The 17274-nt window shown below is 41.8% G+C and overlaps 1 protein-coding gene across 4 annotated transcripts in view; it reads right to left on the bottom strand.

The window, feature by feature from the left end:
- Positions 1 to 1093: 1093 nt before the first annotated feature.
- The window catches only part of CTNNA2 (catenin alpha 2), a 1073907-nt gene continuing 1057726 nt past the window's right edge, over positions 1094 to 17274 (bottom strand). For 3 of the 4 annotated variants that reach the window (XM_038752081.1, XM_038752083.1, XM_038752082.1), the window contains one exon: positions 1197 to 1484. In XM_038752081.1, coding sequence (XP_038608009.1) covers positions 1197 to 1484 — 288 coding nt within the window. Of the gene's footprint in view, positions 1485 to 17274 lie in introns of all 4 variants that reach the window. The other variant, XM_038752080.1, reaches the window with a different exon arrangement.

Genomic DNA, 17274 nt, shown 5'->3' with positions numbered 1-17274 from the left:
ACCAGTTTACTTTTTTTCACCCTAGTGCTTAGTACACGGCCTGGCACATAGTAAGTGCTTAACAAACACCATAATTATAATAATAATAATTATTATTATTATTATATTTGGCTGCTCACGGTAGGGTTTGAATGAACTGGAAATCTCTATTTTCAAGTGGTTCCTCTTTTTGGTGCTCTGATGGATCACCAGCCATTTGACATTAAAATAATGGAGTTTCTCCATTTTTCTCAGCACGATGTGTCTCTTGTGGGAACCAAGACATCAGAGTCACTTGCCAGACTCTCCACAAATAAATTTCTTCAACTGTCGCATGACTGCTGATTTAAAGACAGAAAGCACATTTAGGGTTCTAAGTTAAATGAGTTTATTTAGAGTTAGTGGCTACAATGGTATATCAGATACCAGTACTCCAAGCTACAGCTATATAATTGCCTCTAAGCTCTCACATCAATGTCCATGACTCTAAACATCCCACCGACAGGCCTCCTATTTCTAGCAAAACAATAAGAGAAAAGGCAATATCAGTCACCATCTTGTGGGTCATACTCCACCATTCTGATTTCAATCGGCAAAATTCATTTCCCGTCCCTTAGTGAATGGACTTAATTGATACCATGAGCACAGTCATAACACTACCAGAATATAAAGAACCAAATATGGATTAAAAGAAGCATTTTAAGCTGGATTAGTTCATTTTTCCTCAGGTAAAAATGCACATACTATCATGAATATGACTTTGAAGTTAAATTTTCAATTTGTGGGCCACACATTGAAGCAGACTGGCTAGGACATTTTTGCACTGTAACAGAAGCAATACAAGCTTTATGTTCTACCATTACACTTCCAGTTTTTCACTTAATATACCTGCCAACCTAATGTTTCTTGCATGCATAATGGTTCGCTTTTAAAGATTTAAGTGTAACACCCCCCTCCCCCCCATTCGTTCTGTATTGCCAATTCTTTAGCCCATTTCAGCACAGAGTATCCAGCAAAAGCCAGAGTCAGCTCTGGGTCACCCCAGAAAAGGACCGCTCGCCTTTTCAGCTTAAAGGTTGGGAATTGAGTTGGATTTAAATCTCTCATCGCATGCACACTGACCCGGCTTCGTTATTCTCCCCATGCCAGACACATACAAGTCGGCAGGTATGCATACAAAACCGAATAAAAAACCCCTCTTGGGAAAGCCTAGTGTTCTAGAAGGAATCCATAGCTTTAAATTCACTTAAAGCCTGTACTGGGGAAATGTGTTTCTTCTGAGAGCCTCTTCTAACTCTTGTTTGATACTCCTCCGGCTTCTCTCTCTTGACTAGAGGTTTCTTCTCCGGAGCCTTCATTTTCCAAGACACGACGGGTGAGTTCACGGCTGCCGTCCCGTAGACCTTCTGATACTTAGTGGAGGCCACGTAGGATGCTTTTACCGTGAGGACGACGGCATTCATCAGGTTTTTAGCAGCCTGGATGAGCGATGTGGCACTGTCCAGCTGTGGAGAAACAACGGGATGAAAGATGGCCGGGTTATTCAGAATCTAATGTCCCAGAGGACTTGATATATTTCTGCGGCAATCATGATATTTGCTCTTGGAAGGCAAACAGCATAACAGGAATTGGACAAGTTTGCGAAGAATGCAGAGTGGGATCGAAAATGTTGCACTCCCTACAAATCTGTGACATTATGCTGTCAGTCCCAAAAGGAAGCTCTAGGATATATGTCCTTATAAAGTGCCTAATGTCAAGCAGTTCAAACAGAAGGTCTATTTTCCAGCTTGGGAGGAGGCAATCATTAAGCTAGTTTCCCCACCAGGAACTTTTTGGGGCCATTTTTAACTTTGTGATGACAGCCCAATTGCCTCAAGAGTTTTAAAGAGTTTTTTTCCTTTGGTCCACAGGACCCAGGAAAATCAAGAGGTACATATTGAGTTGCCCATTTATCTAGGCAGATATGGGGGCATAACACACTTTTATAGAGATCTACCTTCAGCTCGAGTCCCCTAGGGCCCTACTATCTAATCTGAACTTCTTTACGGATTCACTGGGTCATCTTGGGGGAGTCACATGACCTTCCCATCATCTTTAAATTAGCAGTTAGAATGCTCTCTGTGCTGCCCATCAAACACAATTTATTTTAGGTGGTCCCATGATCATAGTACTTCAGGGATAGATGGCACATGAAAGATGCAGACCTCTACATAAATGCTTAATAATACCTTTCTCTCAGGGTTTATAGAATGGAGTGGAAAGAAGTGAGAGCAGAGCAACCTGAAAAGAAAGGCTGGCATTCTCTATCATGACACCTAATTAAAGGTAACCTAACCCTCCCTTCAGGTGTCTGTGGAGCTCCACATTCAATCTAGGTAACAGCGACCATTTCTTGTGAACCCATTTTAGATCATTCCTCCCAATCTCTACCACAGGAGTTAGGAACGGAGCAGTAAGCAGATGGCAGGCAGCAGAAAATTAGAACTACAGTGAGGAGGGAAATAAGCACATTATTAGATGTCTTGGAAGAGTAGAGTGGATCTGAAGGGAAGAATTAGAAGTTGTGTGCTGGCTGCTGCTATTTCACTACAGGTACCATTTTTTTAATGGTGTTTAAGTGCTTACTTTTGTGTCAAGCACTGTTCTAAGCCTGAATTTTTAGACAGATGGGATCTAACTGGGCAGCCAAAATGTGAGGGCTCTCCTCTTCAGATCCTCTCCACTCCCCCATCCCGTTGGAGGAATTCTGTGAATAAATCTGATATACAGTGGAGAATGAGCTCTTGCTAGGGCAGAAGTTGATTTCACTGGGCTCACAGAGTAAAACTGGCAAGGTTAGGCATCGTCAGCACACTCTCAAACCACTACTGTCTGATCGTAAAGGAGGTCCCGTGCTCCCCATGGAAGGGAGTGTTAAGAAGCAGCCATGTCACATAAATTTGCAGCAATTTTTTGGACAGCCTTGTAAAATTAACAGATAAACAGAACACAGTTTAGGTCAAACACATGTAAAGCGATTCATCACATTTTCCTTTCATCTGATTCACAAAATATTGACTTGGAATTCTCACACAGAGACCTTAAGGCTCGCAGGCTCTGAGGAAATGGTAACGATTAATAGAAACCCCCTGAATCGACAGGAGATAGTTACTGAGATGCCAAAGGGGTCAGTTAGGCCTGGTGATATTGATATGGCCATAAATCAAGATGATAGAAGTAAATGGTCCAAACAAGGAATCAAGGTGATGCTGCAAAGTTCAAGGAACACAGAGTTTAGAAAAGGGATTCTAACAGTCTTGGCTTGGCCATTTTATCAAGAATCTGTTCCACTAAAAACACATAAAAATTTTATATTGGAATTAATATATAAAAACATTGCTTAATATTAAATCACCAGTAGAAGTTATCAAATCAACTAGCTTCAGTATAAAACCTGGACTGGAAATAAGAGTCTGGGCATTTGAATTCCAATTTGCATATGCTATTTTACTTCTACATAACTTGTTTACATGGTACATGCTGCTTTTTAAAGACGAACTTCCCCAATTTTTATTCCCCAAACCCAATTTGATAATGTATTTTTCCAGCTCTTTATAAAAGAAAATCCCCAGGTACATATTTATTTTGGTTCTCTCTCCCATTTGCAGCACAAGTTTCAAGATTTCTTGCAAAAGGAGGTATGTGCCCTTTAAAAAGAGGGGAAAAAAGTAGATTTTCCAGTTCACTTCCAGCTGGTTCCCAAGGACAATGGTCCAATCAGGATGGGAATAGGATGAGAAGCAGTGTGGCCTAGTGGAAAGAACATGGGACTGGGAGTCAGAGGACCTGGGTCTAATTCCATCTCCGCTACTTGTCTGTTGTGCGACTTTGGGAAGGTCACAACTTCTCTGTTTCTCAGATACCTCATCAGTAAAATGGGGATTAAAATTGAGTCCCAATGGAGGACAGGCACTGTGTCCATCCTTATTATCTTGTATTTACTTCAGGACTCAGTACAGTGCCTGTTACATAGTAAGTGCTTAAAAAATCCCATTAAAAGAAAAACAAAACAAAAAAGATTAATGGTTAATTTCCAGATATGCAACTCTACATTCTTTTTCTTCAATTTCAAAGTGGTAAAAAAGTAAAACAAAACTATGTTTCATACGTAGCTCCACAGGTGAAGAGGAGCAATGAGCACTAGTGAGGGAAATCACATCCAAGCTGTGACCAAAACCTGCCGGTCTCAGCTCCACAACATTGCCAAGATCCGCCCTTTCCTCTCCATCCCAACCGCTACCCTGCTCATTCAAGCTCTCATCCTATCCCGTCTGGACTACTGCATCAGCCTTCTCTCTGATCTCCCATCCTCTTGTCTCTCTCCATTTCAATCCATACTTCATGCTGCTGCCCGGATTATCTTTGTCCAGAAATGCTCTGGGCATATCACTCCCCTCCTCAAAAATCTCCAGTGGCTACCAATCAATCTGCGCATCAGGCAGAAACTCCTCACCCTGGGCTTCAAGGCTGTCCATCACCTCGCCCCCTCCTACCTCACCTCCCTTCTTTCCTTCTACAGCCCAGTCCACACCCTCCGCTCCTCCACCGCTGATCTCCTCACCGTACCTCGCTTTCGCCTGTCCCTCCATCGACCCCCGGCCCACGTCATCCCCCGGGCCTGGAATGCCCTCCCTCTGCCCATCCGCCAAGCTAGCTCTCTTCCTCCCTTCAAGGCCCTGCTGAGAGCTCACCTCCTCCAGGAGGCCTTCCCAGACTGAGCCCCTACCTTCCTCTCCCCCTCGTCCCCCTCTCCATCCCACCCATCTTACCTCCTTCCCTTCCCCACAGCACCTGTATATATGTATATATGTTTGTACATATTTTTTTATTCTATTTATTTATTTTATTTGTACATATCTATTCTATTTATTTTATTTTGTTAGTATGTTTGGTTTTGTTCTCTGTCTCCCCCTTTTAGACTGTGAGCCCACTGTTGGGTAGGGACTGTCTCTATATGTTGCCAACTTGTACTTCCCAAGTGCTTAGTACAGTGCTCTGCACACAGTAAGTGCTCAAGAAATACGATTGATGATGATGATGATGATGAAATGAGGAGCGGAGGGTGGCAGTTAACTGCTTCACCCAAACCAAACCCCCTAATGATATTCTGGAAACCCCAACTACCACAGGCCCCACCCACAGAAATCTGGCCTCTTTTATCCACTCCCCTCTTCAATCCTGTTTTCTTTTCTTTCCTTACTCTCCCTTCCCTCCACCTCTTTCAGTTTCTCAGGAAATGGGTGAAAGAGATGACCAGAGCCTGGGAGTTCACTGGTTGCTTAAATTCTTGCTTAAAATGCCATGCTTACCCACTTTTACACTTTCCAGTGCTGAAAGCTGAAAAACAACCCTGTCACTTCATTAGGAGTGTCAGCGTTGTCTAGCACCAATGCTAACCACTCCATGCATCCAATTTGAGTTCCTAAACATGTGAAATTATTTTTTTCCACTATCTGAGATTTTTACCTCAAGGCTTCCTCTTGCCAAACTCCACTTCTGGGAAAATAATCTAGGCTGAGGGATAGACTGCAAGTTCCTTGTGGGCAAGGAATGTGTCTGTTTACTGTTATATTGTATTCTCCCAAACACTTGGTACAGAGCTTGCATACAGTAAGCTCTCAATAAATAAGACTGACTGAATGAATGAAAAGAAAGGTTCATTGGAAATAGAGGCAGGATTTTACAACAAAGACCTAAATTTTCTCTCTCAAATGTCTAGAACTACAATACCAGATGCCTCAATGATGAGGAGAGAAGTTAACTTAAATTCTTTTTTAACGCTTAAAAATGGAGTTCAGAAGAAAGAAAAATACTAACCCTGAAAGCTTCCTACTGTCAAATGGTTTTGCTAGGTATTTTCGCAAAGTAAGAACTACAAGGTCAAAATCAGCATCCTTGTAACAATAAAATTGAATATTATCAAGTAGTGACATTCCAGATTTTGAAACAGGTTAGACTGCCCAGCAAATGTTTAAGGTTAGTTATCCATTCCTCAGCTTTAATCATTCTAGTAGTTTAAATTTGGGGAGCAGGAAAAATCATGGCAGGTAAAGATAGGCTAGCTATGCTCCAGGACTTCAAAATAATCAATCAATCAATGGTACTTATTGGGCACTTCTTATATGCAGAGCACTGTACTAAATAAATGCTTGGGAGAATACAACAGAGTTGGTAGACACATTCCCTGCTTACAATGAGTTTACAGTCTAGAGATAAGCTTATGATCTAGAGATGAGCTTACGGTCATTGCGTGATCTTTAAGAAGTCCTGAAATCTTAACAAATTGCATGATCCTTAAGAAGTCCTGAAATCTTTCCACTGGCAGTTTGTGCATGAAACAACTGTCTCTGCAGAAGTAGGTGCAAGTCATTTGGAAAAATATATTTTGCTACAAGTTAGCTTTGCCCTTAATGAATGCAAGTTTAGAAACCCAGAACCTCAGAGCTTATTATATGCCCCATAGATCATTTCATTGAAAAAAAAATATCCATAAAGCTTTGGGGAAGCGCTTGACCTTATTTCTCCAAAATACACCAATTGTTCCAGGATTCCATGGAAATATAAAGGGGCTAGAAAGAAGTTCACAAACAAGTGATAAAGCTGGAAGAAGCTAGCTCAATTCTTCCCTGGGTGCTTCCGTGAAGGCAATAAGATGAGAAGGGAAGAAGGATATTCCTTTTCTGCAGGCTTTGAAGCTGGACCTGAGAAGATTTGGTCTGGTGAGTTAATTAAGGCTTCACCCCTTTTCATGCTTCTATTTGCACCCCAACCCTCTTCCACTTCAAACATAGAAACACAGGCTACTCTTCTTACATGTGTTTATATTCTCCTTCCTTTCTCTGGGGAGAGGAGAGAACCTGTATTAATTGTTAAGGAAATCTAATGATATAAACCCACTGTTAAGGCTATTTATTACCACTGTAAGCTCTTTGAGGGCAGAAATTGTGCCTACTTAGTTGTACTCTCCAAATGCTTACTACAATGCTCTGCCAAAGTAAGAGCTCAATAAATACCAATCCCATACCATTGCGTCTGTTCCATCACAAGAAAATATTTGCTAAGTGCCCATTTGTTCCAGCCACCAAGCTAGAGGGTAGACACAAAGTTAGTGCCTTTACTACAATCCAGCCTGTACACTTCACTCCTCTAACCCCAACCAACACATTGTGCTTTGCTCTCCTCGCTCTTGCTTCTGACCACTTTCTCCCACCCTCCATCCTTCCAGGGGCTCTCTCCTACCTCAAATGTGACAGACCACAATTCACTGTCAAACCTCTACTAAAATTACATCTCCTCCTCCAGAAAGTCTTCCCTGACTAATCTCTCCACCCTATTTCCCCCTACTGCATCACCAATGCATCTGAGTTCTTAGCCCTTACTTAATTATGGTACTGACCCCCAGCCCCAAAACCCTGCAGCATCTATATACCTATCTTTACACGTGACTGCTTTCCATACCTGCAGTTTATTTTAATGTCTGTTTCCCCTGCTAGAATATAAGCACTTTGTGGGAATGGATCTTGTGCACTGCCTTCCTTGTACTCTCCCAAGTGTTCTGCACAGAGTAAATGTTCAAAGTGCTCAGGAAGCACCCTGACCTACTGGAAAGAGGAATCAGAGGACCTGAGAAGTCTGAAGACTTTCCCAAGGTCACACAGCAGACAAGTGGAAGATCTGGGATTAGAACCCAGATCCTCTGGCTCCCAGAACTGCTCTCTTTCCACCAGGCCATGCCGCTTATGCTGCTCTCTCTCTCTATCTATATACACATAGATATATATGTATAAATATATATATATAATATATATTTATAGGCTTGCACTTTATGCTTTTAACACTTTATGCTAATTTCCTGATTGTATCTCTGTTCAACCAACTCTCTTTAATTGTAATCTCCTTGAGGACTGACCCAATTCCATTTTCCTTTGCAAAGAGGAGGTCCCCAAAAAATGTTGTTGATAATAATGAGGACAGTAAGCGAACCTGAAAACAACGGACAAACCTCAGTCCCATGCAAAGAGATTTTTTTTTTTTATCGGAGTAATGGTTTGCACAATGTCAACCCTACTCTTGTCTTTCCAGTAGTATATAATCATGGCTCGATGATTCCACATTGATGACAAATTAAATATAAAAATTAAAATATGTGGAATACGGACAAGAGTTGTCAAAAAATATCTTGTGGGTTGTAAGATCACTCCTCTAGATGATTTCTGTATTTGTCTGTATCTTCATGTTGCCATATATTGTGTTTTATTTCACCTCATTTGTCTTTCTCTTCAATCTCCTCTCCCCACTTTCATTTTTAGACTGTGAGTTCTCTGAGGGCCAAGGACTGTTTCTAATTGTCACCTGGGTATACTCTGAACAAAGACCACTACTAACTACTGTAACAGAGTGCAATGGTGTTCTGAACCTCACAAACACATTTCTTCAGATTCTTAAGTCACCCTCCCACTAATATTCCTTGATCAGAAGAGTTTTTGTTCTATTTTGTTTTGGGTTTTTTTTTTTTTTGGTAGTTGTTAAGCCCTTACTATGTGCAGAGAACTGTACTAAGCACTGGGGTAGAATACAAGATACTCAGTTTGGCCACAGTCTGTGTCCCACTTGGGGCTCACAGTCTGTATAGGATGGTGTTGGATTTAATACCCATTTTACAGGTGAGGAAACTGAGGTACAGCAAAGTCAAGTGACCTGCCCAAGATCACACAACAGAAAAGTGGCAGAGCTGGGATTAGAACCTCTGACTCCCAGGCTTTTTCTATTAGGCCACACTCCTCTCTAATTGTGTTCCTCCACCTTTGTGTCATCACCGTACTGGGTAGTAGCCATGGCCTCAGGCATTGATATCTATTGAGCACTGTGTACAGAACACCGTACCAAGTGCTTGGGAGAGTACAGTTCAGTAGAGGTTAGGAACATAACCACTGCCCTCAAGGAGCTTAAACTGGCAGCTATGTCGGAGGGAGGAAAATGTATGCTATGCTGATTAGGCGATCACTGCATCTTCTGGGGACTTCCTTCACACTCAAAAGTGACATGAAAAACCAAGGAGACGATTTAGCCTGAATTATGCAGCTTAAGAGAGGACAATAAACAAGTCAACCAAAAAATTTGTTCAGTACTACACTTCAAATGGTACGTGTAGCTGTGGAGAAGACACACTAAACCTAGAGTCACCTGCCAATTCAATCTGCCCTAATTTTGTTAGTGCTTGACAAACAGAAGCTGAGTGGATACATTCTGTTCTATTTGACAAGAGATGAAGAAAATGGCACTCAACTGGAAGCTGTGGGAAAACGTTTGGTAAACACCCTGTAATTACCCAAGATTCAATTTGGCTCCGACCTTCAGCTCAAATGCTAGCATGATTCCATAGAAATGAAAAAAAACACCCAGTCTTGTGCTTTCTCAATGGCTCACTGGTAACTTACTCATCTGGGCAGGTTTATTTATTTATATTTTTGATTCATTCATGTAGGGAGTAGTGCTTCATAGTTGGCCAGTCCGCTGATTAACTGTCTTCATTTGCATTTTTTCAATTATGGGTAAATAAACCTTAGGGACTTTCAGGCAGACTTAATTATAGTTAACAAATGTTGCATGTTAAATATAGCTGTGTGGCATTTCTCTCACCATAAAAGGCAGTTGGCAATCTCTAGTACTATACCTGCTCAACCTAAGAGGTGTCCTTGGTAACTTGAGAATATAAAGGGTGGTAACATAATGGAGAGAATGAATAGTTCTATATCAGAAAAGTGAAATACACTGGTGAAAAATATAGAGGACTACTGTTGGTGGCTTAGCTTTCTTCAAAGATAGCAATGGGCAGGCCACTGTGGTTGCTCTGTGACTCATAATTCCTAGTTCTGTTTTAGTTTCTTCTCTTGGGATCACAGTCTCCTAATTTCTGATTATTGCAAGGTAGCTGACCTGTCTGTTACTGCTGCTGCTACTTCTTCCCAACTATCCACTTTAATACTATACCTTTGGGATTTTTGCCTCTTTGAGCCTCTGAAATGTTTCTTCTGACCACCCTTCCAATAGTTTCTTCCATTTCAGCTCACCTCAGAGCAGCTGTGTTCCACTGTCCATTCCCTCCACATGTCCAGATGCAGGTAATGTGTGGGGCAAAGAGCATACTAGGATGCTAGGGGTTTGACAACTCTAAGACCCCATCATATGTGATCTATTTATCTATGGTTAGTGTAGTTTATTGAGTACCTACTGATTATGAAGGGCTATACTAAGCCCTTGTAGAGTAAAACAGAGCAAGACATTCAGCTCCTGTCCCCAAGGGGCTAACAATGTAATGACGGAGGTAAACAAAAAATAATTACATAGTGGGAGCAAGAGGTCAAACTAAATTATAATGGTAGCATAACAAGTATAAATATAGTAGGACATAAAGTAGTGTGCATATTTTATATACTCACACTACTACCTCTTATACATATTCTCTTTTCCTTCTTCCTTTTGCCTGTGAATGACTTTAGCATCTCTCTCCTCTGCTAATTCGTAAGCCCCTTGAGAGCAGGAATCATGCTTATTGATTATACTTCATTCTCCCAAGCACATAGTGAGTGCTCAATAAAGGAGATGGATCAACTGATTAATTGATTGTTAGGTTGATACAACAAGGTGTTTTTGGAAACAGTGTGGCCTAGTGGAAAGAGCAAGGGCCTAGGAGTCAGTAGACCTGGGGTCTAATTACGGCTGCAACACTTGTCGCTTAAGTGGGCAAGTCACTTAAATTTGGTGTGCCTCAGTTTCCTCATCTGTAAAATAGAGATTACATTCTACTTCCTCTTACTTAGACTATGAGTTCCATGTGCGACAGGGATTATGTCCAACCTGGTTATCTTGTATCTAGCCTAGTACTTAGTACAGTGGCATGGCACATACATAGTCAGCCCTTAAAAGGTACCATAACCATTACTAATGGAGGAAGACTTCCTGCTGATACTAAGAATTGCCAATTCATAGTGCTTTATTGATTCTGAGAAGCAAGTCAGAATAACTTTCATGTCTTATTGTGTGTGTGCTTTTGGAACATGGTCACCTGCATATACCTTGTTCTCGCCGTCGACCCCCAGCCCATGTCCTCCCCCTGGCCTGGAATGCCCTCCCTCTACACATCCACCAAGCTAGCTCTCTTCCTCCCTTCAAAGCCCTACTGAGAGCTCACCTCTTCCAGGAGGCCTTCCCAGCCTGAGCCCCCTTTGTCCTCTCCTTCTCCCCATCCTCCCCGCCCTACCTCCTTCCCCTCCCCACAGCACTTCTATAAATTTGTACAGATTTATCACTCTATTTTACTTGTACATATTTACTGTTCTATTTATTTTGTCAATGATGTCCATATAGCTTTAATTCTATTTGTTCTGACAATTTTGACACCTGCCTACATGCTTTGTTTTGTTGCCTGTCTCCCCCTTCTACACTGTGAGCCCATTGTTGGGTAGGGACTGTCTCTATATGTTGCCTCCTTGCACTTCCCAAGTGCTTAGTACAGTGCTCTGCACACAGTAAGTGTTCAATAAATATGATTGTGAATGAATGAATGATTCAAGGACATGTGAGATGTCTTCAGCTTTTTGCATTTCACAAAGGATCAAAATCCCATTCTGATACATTTTCAGATTAATTGGATACATAGGGTTGATTGACGTAGACTGAACATGGCCCACTTCTTCAACTGGTGGTGATAGGGACCAGAATCTTCTGATTCTGGAAGTAGTACAATTATGGGGAAGCTGCCACATAATCATGAAATAGTGTGAAGATTTCAACGAACTTTTCAGGGCACCAAATTTTTTTTAGAAAATCCCACAGTCTGGTCGACTGATGCTGTCAGTCAATCAATTAATTGTATTTATTGAGTGTTTGCTATGAGCAGAACACTGATCTAAGACTTTGGGAGAGTGCAGTTGAGTTGGCAGACACGAACCCTGCCTTCAGGGAGTTTCTACTCTAGTTGGGGAGACATACAAGAAAATGCATTTTGGGTAGGGAAGAAATAGGGATTTCAGATCTGTACAAAAGTGCTGTGGGGTGGGATGGAGTGAGCATCAAATGACTATCTAAGGCCTTCCATCACCATATAGATGTTCAGCTCCCTTCTCAAACCCCCTGTCCTCCCACCTCCCCCATCTCTTGTCCCTAAGAACTTGGCCACCTCATTCATTGAGAAAATTGAAATTCTCAGGTATGATCTCCCTAAAATCACCCCTACTCCTTTCCTGTCCCTCCCACCTCCTGTCCCTTTGTCAACCCTCCCATTTTTCCCAGCAGTATCTCAAGAGGCCATCTCCTGCCTTCTTTCAAAATCCACGCCCTCCACTTGCATATCTGACCCTATCCCTTCACAATTTATCCAAGCACTTGACCCCAACCTTCTTATCTCACTGTCACCTTCAACTCTTGGCTCTTTAATGGTTTCTTCCTCACTTCAAACATGTTCATGTCTCCTTTATCCTTAAAAAACCCTCCCTTGACCCCAGGGCTCCCACCAGTTATTGCCCCATCTCATTCTTACTATTCCTCTCCAAACTCTTTAAGCGTGTTGTCTACATCTGCTATCTTAGTTTCTCTCAATTATCTCCTTGATCCCCTCCAATCTGGCTTCCATCTCCTTCACGCCACAGAAACTGCCCTCTTAAATATCACCAATGACTTCGTTCTTGACAAATCCAAAGGCCTCTACTGCATCTTAATCCTCCTCGACCTCTCAGATGCCTTCGACACTGCTAATCACCCCCTTCTCCTGGAAATATTATCACACCTTGGCTTCACTGACACTGTTCTCTCCTGGTTCTCCTCCTATCTCTTTGGCCACTCATTCTCCGTCTCTTTTGTGGGCTCCTCCTCCTCCTCTCACCTCATAGCTTTTGGAGTCCCTCAAGGTTCCGTTCTGGGTCCCCTTCTAGTCTCCATCTACACTCATTCCCTTGGAGAACTCATTGGCTCCCTTACATTCAACTAGCACCTCTATGCAGACAAGTCCCCAGTCTACATCTCCAACCCAGATCTCTCTCCCTCTCTGCAGTTTTGCATCTCCTCCTGCTTCAAGACAGTGCTACTTGGATGTCCCACCAAAACCTCAAGCTTAACATGTCCAAAACAGAACTCCTCTTCCCATCCAAACCCTGTCCTTCCCCTGACTTTCCCATCACTGTAGACAGCTCCACCATCCTTCTTGTCTCACAAGCCCACAACCTTTGTGTTATCCTTGACTCCTCTCTCTCATTCAATGCACAAATTGAATCTATCACTAAATCTTGTTGGTTCAACTTTCAGAGCATCACTAAAAGCCACTCTTTGCTTGCCATCTAAACTGCTATCACATTAATCCAAGCACTAATCCAATCCCATCTTGATTGCTGTATCAGCTTCCTTGTTGACCTCCATGCCTCCTGTCTGTCCCCATTTCAGAGCATTCTCCAGTCCACTGCCTGGATCATTTTTCTACAAAAATGTTCAATCTATGTTTCCCCACTCCTCAAGAACTTCCAGTGGTTGCCATATCAAAAAAAAACCTCTTTACCATTGACTTTAAAACATTCAATCACCTTGCTCCCTCCTACCTCACTTTGCTGCTCTCCTACTACTATCCAGCCTGATCACCTCACTCCTCTGGTGACAACCTACTCTCTGTACCTTGATCTTCCATTTTTCACTCCACTGACCCCTCTCTCACATCCTGCCTCTGGCTTGGAATGCCCTCCCTCTTCATATATGACACGCAATTCCTCTCCCCAGCTGCCAAACTTTATTGAAGGCATATCTCCTCCAAGAGGCCTTACCTAAGGTCTCATTTCTTCTTCTCCCACCTGCTTTTGCAGAAATCTGATTGCTTCCTTCATTCAACACCCTCCTCCCACCCTGCCCTAGCCCCACAACACTTATGTACTTATCCATAATTTTTTCACTTCTATTAATCTGTTTTCCTCTCTAGACTGTAAGCTTTGTTTGGGCAGGGAATGTGACTACCAACTCTATTATATTATAGTCTCCCAAATTCATAATTCAGTGCTTTTCAAACATGAAACACTCAATAAATGCAATTGATTGATTAATTGATTGACCGTATAATAGTAGTAATAGTATTTACTGAGCACTTTGTGTGGCAGAGCACTGTACCATGCACTAGGAGGGAAAACATAAGGGGGAATTAAAAATGGTTCCTGTCCCTAAGGAGGCTTCCAATCTAGGAAAGGTTTCGATGTTTCCCACATGTGTCCTGAATCTGAGCAGCAGCTAACATGTTCATATGTGATCTGAAGAGGCGTTGTCACCCTGGGACTACCTAGATAAATTTTCTTCAGGAGTCAGTCCCCAAAAAGTCTAACTGTAATCGTCTCAGCTTTGGGGAGCAGTGAAACTCCATGATCAGTTCCTCAGTCAACTCTAACCCCTTTCTCTCATAGTTGGCGCTGCTGGTGACACCTTTGAATATCTAGTGGCACTATTCCACCTCTTTAACAGAAATAATTTAAAACAAAACAAAGGCAAACAAAACAAAAGAAGCCTGATTTTTTTGTTCTCTATATCTTGTGCCTACAAAATGATGTCCTCAATAAAACTTGGATAAATGGAACAAAACACCAGACACAAATGTAATTGTGAAAGATAATTCACTGGACTAACCTAAAATTTTAGGTCATTTTTCATTATAAAAATGTAGAGAGCAAATTGAAGAAATAGATATCATTATTCAAGGGCTCATAAGAGGTCTTCACAATAATGCATAGCTCAGAGCTGGCAATTTTAATTAAATTAATTTCAAATTTGAGCAATTGATCCAAAGCTTCTTATAATTACACGCACTTTTCTGCCGGCTCTAAAACAATTTTGCCTTGCCACCCGATATTTTCCCTTTTTTTTCCTTCTTTTCCCCTTTTTATCTTTCAGTCAAGGTCACAGCCTTGAAATTCTGTTCTGTTGAGAACTCAGATGCTGAGCTGCCTCAGGGCTGCCTAGAACCTGGAAGGAAGGACAATCTGGAAACCCCCAGAGCTGTCACCTGCTTCTCAGGCCAGAAACTTAAATGTAAAAACATTTGCAATTACTTCTACTTCCACGACCCTGAACTAACTTACAAACCAAGTATGCATTTGGCCAAAAAGTCTTCCCTGGTGAGTACCACAATTCAATGTGTAGAATATATGCAAACACACACACACACACACACACACACACACACATATTTATCTACTTATCTGTCCCTCAAGTTTGAAGATGAAACAACTCATGTGGGAACCTTATTAATGTGACTGATAAGTCCAACGCATGACCAACAACCTTGTGTCCGTGCTGTGCGCGGTCTGAGGATGGGTGTTTTGACAGGGCCATCTGTATCTTCCTGGAATAGTCCTATGGTCTTGATAAACCTCTCAGCATGACCAAAAAATTTCAGCAGTTAACAGAGCCCAGGTCTGCCTTAATTTCACTTTCATCCAGCAACCGACTCTCTGCCCTGGCTGGCAAGAAGCAGGGAGTCCTGCTCTGAGGAGCTGGAGAAGCACTATTTGCTGGCACTGCTCCCCCAGAAACACACAGGCCCAATAACAATTTCCCTTGGAAATAGATGAAAATGCCAGTGTGGACAAAGTGAACCATCCATCAGTGCATGTTTGTCTAAAAAAGCCAGTGGGGGACTCACAATCCAAACCACATAAGAGGTACACCAAGACTGTCTTTGCTGTCCTGTTGTGTTGTTTATTTACAGTACCTGATGTTGTTTTTACTTTTGTCTATTTGTCTCAGGAGCCCATCTAGGTTTCTGCTCAAAATAAGGTGCTCCTTCCTGAACTTCAATCAGTGGTATTCAATCATTGAGAACTTACTGTGTACAGAGCCCTATTCAACACAACCAAATTTGTAGACACAAACCCTACCCACAAGCAGCTCACAGTCTAGTGTGCATGGCTCGTGATGCCATCGTCTCTGAGACTATGCTTAACTAAGTCCTAAAAACATTTGTCTGTGTGCCCCACACTTCCTACCCTTGTTTTCAGTTGCCTCTTTTGGGTTCAATTATAATACGGTGACAGCTATAAGACTTTATGAAAGAGGAGAACCTGCTCTGTTGAGGTTCTTAAGTGATGCTCTGCAAAAGCTGGATGGGATAAACAGAAGTTGTCGTACATTAGAAAACACATTTCCCCCTGAGCTGAGTTTGCAGTGGAGTTGTGATACAGGCCAAGTAACAGTCAGTAACGGCTAAAGATTTATAAGGGTGTATTAGCAGGCTCCTGAGGAGGGATATCATCTTTTCAAACCTTTCATGCATAAATAGGCAAAAACGGAACTTTGGAAACAATGATTTTAGTTAAACAGTCCAATAGGAAAGGCAGAAACTCCTAAAGGTTACCTGGTGGCTTTGTATTTTATAATATTTTCCTTCACAAATGCAGGTTTTTTTCTTCCTGTCCCTACCAAACTAATCCTGATCCATCCATTGGGATTTCTATGGTTCCCTTTGTGGGGCCATTAACCTAAAGTGCAAAATGAGACACAATGCACATTCCATGACTTTGATTGAACATAAATAACCCTACTGGAGTCTGCATAATGTCCCTTTACAAAAAGATGCAGAGAAGGTCGCTAGACACTTTCAAAAGCCTAAATTAAAGGACCGAGTCCACTCAAAAGGCTTGACATAAATTTCTGCCAAATCACACAGAGATGACATCAATGGCAGCTATGAAAGAGAACCTAGAATTTATGAAATAGAAAAAAAGAGCCCTGTTCCATCTTCTGAAAAATATTTCGAGACACACCAAGAAAATGACAATGTTTAACAAGTGCACAAAGATAAACGTTAAAGGGATGCATAGAGCCTGAAAAGGGGAACATGTTATCAGGCGAAGTGGTGCTAGAAGATGAAAGGTGATTCATACCATCAATCTCTCTTTTGGAGCTATGGCATATGACACCTCTGACAATAGTGTATTGCCACTTTGTATACTATGGGATCTGAAGGATGTCTCATTATTTCTTTAAAATGATGGCTACCAAGTGTTAAAATGCATTCTTCAATTGCCCTATAATTGTGCCTGAGTAAAGGAAACTATCTAATATCTGGGACTGCATTTAATAATAATGATGGCATTTATTAAGCAGTTACTATGTGCAAAGCACTGTTCTAAGCACTGGGGAGCTTACAAGGTGATCAGGTTGTCCCACGTGGGGCTCCCAGTCTTAATCCTCATTTTACAGATGAGGTAACTGAGGCATAGAGAAGTTAAGTGA

Source organism: Tachyglossus aculeatus, chromosome 10, assembly GCF_015852505.1.
Source record: "Tachyglossus aculeatus isolate mTacAcu1 chromosome 10, mTacAcu1.pri, whole genome shotgun sequence".
NCBI lineage: Eukaryota > Metazoa > Chordata > Mammalia > Monotremata > Tachyglossidae > Tachyglossus > Tachyglossus aculeatus.
This window is presented reverse-complemented; position numbering and strand designations above follow the sequence as displayed.